Raw genomic sequence first — 8,344 nt, 5'->3', positions numbered from 1 at the left:
TAATAGAAGGAGCAATGAGAGCGGAGTGGTTGAGTTTTGTCAGATTTGGCTAGACAAAAATCCTGGTTTGGTTTAGCCCACAATTATCATTTCCATATATATTCTAAATTGTTTCCATTTGTGTCACATTAAATAGAACTCATGTTTGAGCCCCGATGGCTGCAAATTTTCCTAAAACATGTTCAAATACCTCTTTAATTGATTGTTCTGGTCTTTGTACCAAAGAATATCTTAATCAATTCTACTTGGAGTTTGGAGAAAAATGTCCCAACAACCAAAAGTCCCCGACTCTACCCTGAGTCATAAAAAGGAAAGAAAATAATCCCAATAAAAAAAATGTAATTATAATTAAATTATCTTTGATTTCAGTCATAAAAACTCAAACAAAACCTTTAAAAATATTATCATTTCAAATTATAATATAATCTCTGGAAAGATGTTATTACCAGACCCTATTTAGGGGTAATTTTAGTAATATATAAATATAAATAAAGATAATGTTTTATTTCTCATTTATTCAGGCATCTCAAGTATTGTTGGACAAGATTTATAAATTGAACAAATTTAATATAAGCATGTATTAGTACCTATTAAGCAGTTAATTAATCCTTCTTGAAACACAGTCCACATTAGAGTGGGGGGCAAAAAAAATTTGTCGTTATTGTCATTTTATTAATCCTTCAGAATAAGGTACAATGCTTAATTAATTCAAGGGCAAATTCGACTATTCAATTATAAAAAACCCAGTCACTGAACCAGAAAGAAAGCAGCAAGCAGGAACCAGAAGCCAATCAAAACCATCTTTCCTTCAAATATACCACCTGTAATAACGACAGATACTCATTTCGTGATTCTTTTCAACAATCTGACGGTCCAGATCCCCCAACTCGATACCGATCTCAACCGTCCGATTGGATTCCGCCCCCACTCCTAGATCGGCGCAGTATAAAAACGACCTGGTCCCATTCTTTTCAAGGAGATTAAAAAATTTACACAACTTTTTCCGTTTATTTTCGCTTTTGCCCTTCTTTTGGTTTCTCTCTTTTCCTTTTTTTTTTACTTCGAGTTTCTCGGTGAATGGCTTTTGTTGCTTTCTGCTTAATGGAAGGACCTTGAGGAGTTTATTTTCTCTCTCTCTCTTTATTTCTTTCTCTGCTTTTATTTCCTCTGCAGTTCGTGCATTTTCACCTGCAATTTTTGAAGGCAGTAATTGATCTTCTTCTCTTTGTCTCCTCCGCCAAGTTTTTCTCCGGTAAGCTTTTTCTTTTTTTCAAATTTTTGTTTATATTTGCCATTTTTTGCTTGTTTTCGTTTTGCAGCTCTGCTTCATTTCAGCAGTAAGATCTCCAGTTTTTATTTTTGGTTTGGGGCTTTTATCAGTTTGTTCTGTTTAGTTACCGGAAACAGAAGAAGATGGAAGAAGAAAATGGAAGGAGAAAAACATTCCTTTTTAATTTTTGCTTTTGCTTCTTTTTTTTTTTTTTGTTCTGTTTCTCTTTCTCTTTTATGTTCTGCTTATTATTCAAGGAAAACGGAAAATTCAACTCTCCTAAAAAGATTAAATACACAAGACTTCAGTTGACTTTATTTCTTCTTCTTACATGTAGTTGTGAGCTAGAAGAAAATATATGCGCTTCCCGTTTTTACTCTTTTTTCTATTTTAAGCTCTATTCTTTCTCAGCAACTATTGGACAATAGTACTTAGAAGTGTTGATTTTTTCTAAGCTTCTTTGTAAAATTTGACTCAGTTTTGGCTATACTGCCGCTCTTGTAAATCACGGGTAAATATATAGTAATTATCATCCACAGCTAAGGATATTTCTTGAGGTTGGTAATCTACTTCGTTTTTCATTGGCATGTAATTTTGTATAAGAAGTTAGATTGGTCTAATGCAGATTAGCTAGCTTACACCATTATCTGAGCTTTAGGAAGTGAAAATTTTCGTTAATTTTGACCGTTAGAAGCAATAAAAATGACCCGAATTAACCAATTTGGTAGCTGGAGTTGTTTGAAAAAATGGGTTGAAGTGGGTTTCGCAGATGATGTTATTGGATTCAGAATGGCTCTTTCAGGAACCGTCAATAATGATTGACTAGTCTACTTGACGGTTTAGTTTAGATAACTTTGTAAGCAGATTGTGATCTGTTGTAATTTGTAGTTGTGTTGAATCTTGTGTTTTTATATAATTTGGCTTAAAAGGTGTCTTTCTTGGAATGAGCAGAAAATTTGATTTTTTTTTTGGTTTGGTTCTTTTTCATTTTCTATGCAGTAAAAGAGGCTGTCTTGAGAAGTTTTGGGTTCTGATGTCTCAACCGCTGCTGGGCGTGGAGGAGGAAGGGCAGAGTAATGTTTCTTCTCCCTCTGATGACTGTATCTCCCAGAATGGCTTGGGATTAAAGGAGCGTAATTATCTTGGACTATCAGATTGTTCCTCAGTTGACAGCTCTGGTGTCTCGAGCTTGACAGAGGATAACAAGAACAATCTGAATTTGAAGGCTACAGAGCTGAGGCTTGGTCTTCCTGGATCCCAGTCCCCTGAGAGAGAACCAGAGCTTTGCTTACTGAACTCAGGAAAACTTGATGAGAAACCACTGTTTCCTCTACTTCCTTCTAAAGATGGAATCTGCTCATCATCACAGAAAACTGTTGTTTCTGGAAACAAAAGGGGGTTCTCTGACACCATGGATGGATTCTCAGAGGTGAAAGGCTCTGTGTACACTGAAAAAATTTGGATGTTTCCTGGAGCTGGTTCTGATTCTGAATCTCCACAAACTGTGGGACACGGAAAATATCCTGGTAATCCAGGGGTCAATGTGATGCTGTCGGCAAGGTCTTCTGGAGCTCAAGCATCTGTAAAGAAAGATGGGCCTCCAAATGCACTACAAGAACGACCTCGTGCCCCAAATGGAACAAGCCTCAAACAAACTGGCATTTCTAACAACAACAGCAGTGCACCTGCTGCCAAGTAAGTATAAGTTACTTGAGAAGGGGCTCTTAGGCATTGGATGGGATAAAGAGCATTATATTGTGCCTTTTTTTATTTGATTGTTGTTGTGATATGCCATCCTTGACAGGGCACAGGTTGTTGGTTGGCCACCAATAAGATCATTTAGGACTAAAACACTGGCCACTTCTTCAAAGAACAATGATGAAGTTGATGGAAAACCAGGTCCCGGTGCTCTTTTTATCAAGGTCAGTATGGATGGGGCTCCTTATCTGAGGAAGGTGGATTTGAGAACTTATTCAACTTATCGGGAACTATCTTCTGCTCTTGAGAAGATGTTCAGCTGTTTTACCCTTGGTAAGCTATTGCTGTTCTCATCGCCTTGTGGCAATATCAATCTGAATCCTTTTTGATGCACAGAAATGTGCTTACCTGTATCTTCAATAAAGGAAAAGTTCCAATATTTGGCATAGATTACATTTTACAATGATTTCAGGTCAATGTGGGTCTCATGGTTCTCCTGGGAAGGAAATCTTGAGTGAGAGCAAGTTGAAGGATCTTTTGCATGGATCAGAATATGTGCTTACATACGAAGATAAAGATGGGGACTGGATGCTTGTTGGAGATGTACCATGGGAGTAAGCTTCAATCTTTCAAAATTACTGTTTAACATTATAACTATTCTTTCCTAATTGCTTTCTTTTCAAAGTCCTAAATCACACGGGCACAAGTTCTTGGAGTAGCTTTGTAGACTGAATCTCTCTAATTAGAGTTATAGTTCTGGTTGTTAGAAATGAAATCCAAAGTATGAAATATTAGATGCATTTGTATTTATTATGATTACTTTTTTCAGTGTGCACTTTTGCTCTCCTGTTTCTTATCTATGGGAGGCATACAATTAATGGATATAGCTTATGTGCACTACTTTTTATACCCATCCACATGTTCTCATACTGACAAATACTTCAATTAATGTGGTGTGTAACTGCTGCATATATTGTTGAATAATTTAAGAATTAATAATTACGAATTCCACCAGGCTTATTCACATATTTTTAATTGCAATAATGTAAGTCCATTACTTTTCCAGTTTGGAGATTTTTATCTGACATCACCTTTGATGCTAGGATCAGGGGTAGGATGATTTTGCTTACTAGTTAGATGACTATACCAAAAAGGGGAAAATTCTCAAGACATATTACCCAAGTTTTGACAGCAAAAAATTGCAAGATTATAATGCCTAAGCAGTATAAAGTTGAATAAGAGTTTGGTGAAGAAGTCTCTTTGAGACATTATACTTCGTTCCACAAAAATGGTAAAATGAGAAAAAAAATATAAAAATAATTATGAACTTTTGCTTTGTCGTCCTTGTGAATGTTTTGTCCTTTTAAAGAAGTGTTGATTTCATTTTTGCTTATATCTTCTAGATGCAGGGTTAGATTTTCATATCAGTTATGGGCTAGTTTGTCAAGCTTGAGAATCTAGATTTACATGCTACACACACACACACACACAGAGGCACATATATAATAAACATGCATGATTTGCTTGGTGGCTGCCAACTTGATCTTTATTTAATAGGCTATTTTGAAGCTTGTTGGAGTACTGCACGATAAAACTATACCTGCTGATAGATTGAGATTTTCTCACTGAGGTTACCTTAACACCCTGAAATGTAATTGATTTTGTTGCAGGATGTTTATTGAAACATGCAAGAGGCTGAAAATCATGAAGAGCTCTGATGCGATTGGATTAGGTAAGTACCTTTTGGTTTAGTTATCTTCTGAGAATGGATCAAATTGATCATATTATTTGTTTGTACATCTTTTGATAGTGGGTTGTATGTACGTGTTTTCAGTTTTTGTTTGTCTGTACCTTTATGTGCATTTGCATAAGTGCACATGTGAATGAAATACTACTCCACACATTGTGGATTGATCTGCACTGGTCAAATTATGTCCTGTCAAATGTTTAGAAAATAAAGATAAATAGAAAAACTGGGGGTGCGGGGTGTGGATTAGTATCAGTTAAGTTGTAAAGTGAATTATCTTATGGCTTACAATGGAGATGATGTACAGAGTAAATGTGTTATCTGGACTTATGTTTTGTACTCCCTAGCTGGGTGGTCTTTTGAATGGGAGGTGTATTAATCCATCATATTCATGCCTGCAGCTAAGATGTCTATTTGTTGCCTTGACATCTGAGCTCATTTTCAAAGCATCTTCCACGGAGTGGATTTTCTTTTGGTATGTTTTCATGTAATAGTTTTTATCACTAGGGTGAAAGCATAGTACCCTTGTCCTTTCTAGTTTACGTATCATTCTTTCTATGTTGATATCTCAGTTATCTCAACTCGTTTCTTATTACTGTAGCTCATGATAGTTCAAATGCCTTTTGAATGGCAGCAGATGGACGAAGTTTTAGGCTATGTTAACTGTGTTTTCTGCCTGTCTACAGCTCCTAGAGCAATGGAGAAATCCAAGAACAGCAACTAGAAAGACTTTGGATGTGATCATTAACTTCCTCCTGCCAAATTTGAAGTGGAAAATTCTAGAGTGTGGAGGAAGCTGTGATAATGGAGAGCATTAACTTGCAGGATGCCTTGTGCAGAATGAAAGATCATGGCAAATTCCATCTCATCTTTGTTTGATTGCACGAAGAATTAGTGTTACTTTATGTTTGTCACAAGTTTATCATGATTGTCCAAAGTGTTAAGAAAATTAGTGATTGTGGATATTATATATCCTCATAGGAACCTGTAATGTTTAAGTTGTATTGTATTCCGTTGAATGCTGCGTGTTTTTATCTTAAAACCATCCGGTTGTTCTGCTTCATCTGTTGACCTGTGATTAAACTGTTTTACTATTTTGCATTCTGGTTCCCTGTCAAAATTCCTGCCTTGTCTAGTTGATGCCTCTCTCAAAGCTAAGAGTAACCTTCTCTTGCTCGCTACATCAACTCTGTGATGTGTTACCTCTTTGAACCATGAGGAGCAACGGCATCCAGGGTGATATAAAATCTAATGTAATATTTTTCTACAATTTTCTCGACAACCGCCATGGCAACGTGCACCTCTTTGCGAAGCTGAGCAAATTTCCACTCCCATGATTCCTCTAGGGACTCGAGGGGATCCGTTGAGAGATTTAATTCTGGTTCTTGGGGTATCCATGTGTAGCATGTGCGGGGACCCCAGATGTTTAACCAAGGCATATGCTCGGTCTCATCAGTTCATAGGATGGAACTGATCGCATTTTGGATGGAAGGATCCGTTGCATGGACTATTTTGTCAGTTTCCTTGGGTTCGTTTGATCAAATGGTACCTTATTTTCGAAGCTAGGCAAGGTTGGTCTTGCCTGGTTGGTCATTTCCATCATCCAGGGGAAGCTCAATTCACCTCATCAGCTTTAGAATCTTCTTTTTATCATCTCTGAAACAACGGAAGAACTGGGTAGGCTGAGGTACTTTGAGAACCCAAATCCTACCAAAAAGAACCTGATCTTGGAGGCCGCAAGACAACTGCTAATTAGATCAAGAATACTGTACCAGTAAATTGAGAAAGGGACATGTCGAAGGCGTAGAAATGAAGACCCAAATAATGTTGTTTACTGCCGCTATTGCAGACCGAAAGTTGAACCAACCAACGCTTGAGGAATAGCAGTTTGGCAGCAGGTTCAATTCAATAGTTCCATCGAATATGGTAAAACTAGGTCTCTCTTCTTGGCAGGGGAGGACCAAGTTTAATTGGTTTTTCAGATCGTTTTAAAGAGGTTTGCTGCAGGGAGCTGAGGGGGCTAAGGCTACACTTCATAGGGTCGCCTAGATGGGCTGCTGTCAGCTATGAGTCCACTCTTCAGCTGAAAGCGGCAGCTTATTAACAGCTCTACTGATGCCGGTCTTGAATAAGCACTTTTGCCAACTAACTTCTTCTCTGTGGGTAAAATAAATGATCCAATATGATATTATTAATCTTTTATCCTCATCTAATAAAATATCTTAACAAGTGTCTTTCGAGTATTCTTTACTATAATCTTAAAAGGGTAACGTATTTTGACTTAAGAAATGCATTAGTTGCTAAGGCAATGGTTCTTGGCTAGAATCTCAATCAACTGTGTGATGCATGATTCAGAAACTAAATCATGAAAGGGCGGCCCAATCAAAGGCCTTTCGGCAGATCATATGATCATTTAGAAGCACAATAATATAAAAGGATATTGAGTGGGTAGCTTTTATCAGAATGATCTAAAGAACTTTTTGAAATGGTATAATTATATACACTAGTTCATATTGATACTGACAGGGCTTCAGTGGCAGACATTGAAAACTGGTAAACCTTTATCACGTTAGTAAGATTGTTTGTTATGTTGTTTTCTTCGATCAATAAATCGGTATTGACTTGGACTTTACATAATTGAAACAGATACTTTCATTTCGCATTAAAAGGTTGTACTTTTTATTTTATAAAATTCAATGACATTAATATGAATGTTACTGTTTTCTTAATGTTTCGGATTCATCATGTTGTTCAGTTGAAAGTAAGCTAGCCACTTCCATAGCAGGCAATAGATTGGAAGAAGAGTGACAGATTTTGATTCTAAATCAGTTCCTTATTCTGATTTCTTAGGCGACTAAAGATCCCTGATTCCAGCAATCAGATAAAATATGGGGTTGGTCAGATTTGAGATATCTCCTCTCTTTGAGACCTCAATTTGATTGAACTTACGTTTGTGTAGGGCTAACCAGATAACAGATTCATGTAAATGTTTATGACACAAGAAGATATCTGACAGGAATACCACGATTAAAACGCATTACATTCCCTCCCAGGACCAAATACTTTTGCAAGTTCATGCTCGAAGAGTGAAAAGTGTGGATCAGTGGATGAGATGCAACTGGAGAACTGTACTGGAATACCAGGTTCAATGATTTTGCAAGAGAAACACGACCTGAGAAGATAGAATTTGATATTCAAATCTGTATGATCTCTTTCAACACACTGTTTATGGCAGAAACATTTTACATATTGTATAAATTTTTAAACTAAAGTAGGATATTTGAAAGTGGGAGGTGTAGTCCTAGCCAGCCTTGTAGGCTTCTTTGGTATGTAAACATCATGATTCTGCCGATTGTAGTGCCCATTTATCCAGCTGAAAATATATTCTTTTAGCATGGAGCTTTCATACACCAATTGAAAGCTTCCTCCATCTCAAATTGATTATATTGCCTTTTGACTTTACAATTTGGATTTGTTGACCTTTTGAATTGGCAACAGTGTTAGCATTTTGTATCCCATCCTGCTTTACCCTTCCTCGTTGGTAGTGCCAGTAGAATCTCTCTGCTGTTTTGAAAAATTTTTCCCAAATTAGTGCAAGGTTAATCATGACAACCGGCATTAAATAATCA

The 8,344-nt window shown here is 36.8% G+C and overlaps 1 protein-coding gene across 2 annotated transcripts; it reads left to right on the top strand.

Moving 5' to 3' along the window:
- Window positions 1,044–5,786, top strand: LOC18611393 (auxin-responsive protein IAA9). 2 transcript variants are annotated; one of them, XM_007047626.2, is made up of 7 exons: window positions 1,044–1,252; window positions 2,270–2,965; window positions 3,075–3,301; window positions 3,441–3,582; window positions 4,639–4,700; window positions 5,117–5,190; window positions 5,402–5,786. In XM_007047626.2, the coding sequence occupies exons 2-6, from the start codon at window positions 2,304–2,306 to the stop codon at window positions 5,146–5,148; spliced, it is 1,125 nt and encodes a 374-aa protein (XP_007047688.1). In that variant the 5' UTR covers window positions 1,044–1,252; window positions 2,270–2,303; the 3' UTR covers window positions 5,149–5,190; window positions 5,402–5,786. The 2 variants fall into 2 exon arrangements, with proteins under 2 accessions (XP_007047688.1, XP_007047687.1); XM_007047625.2 differs by lacking the exon at window positions 5,117–5,190.

This window comes from Theobroma cacao, chromosome 1 (genome assembly GCF_000208745.1).
Source record: "Theobroma cacao cultivar B97-61/B2 chromosome 1, Criollo_cocoa_genome_V2, whole genome shotgun sequence".
In the NCBI taxonomy this organism is placed as follows: domain Eukaryota; kingdom Viridiplantae; phylum Streptophyta; class Magnoliopsida; order Malvales; family Malvaceae; genus Theobroma; species Theobroma cacao.
This window is presented reverse-complemented; position numbering and strand designations above follow the sequence as displayed.

What these genes read in the sequence shown, in the direction of transcription:
- LOC18611393 (XM_007047625.2), top strand. Translation starts at nt 2,304, where the DNA reads ATGTCTCAACCGCTGCTGGGCGTGGAGGAGGAAGGGCAGAGTAATGTT. An exon ending in GTTCAGCTGTTTTACCCTTG is followed by an intron (nt 3,302 to 3,440) that starts GTAAGCTATTGC and finishes CAATGATTTCAG; the next exon opens with GTCAATGTGGGTCTCATGGT. An exon ending in GTTGGAGATGTACCATGGGA is followed by an intron (nt 3,583 to 4,638) that starts GTAAGCTTCAAT and finishes ATTTTGTTGCAG; the next exon opens with GATGTTTATTGAAACATGCA.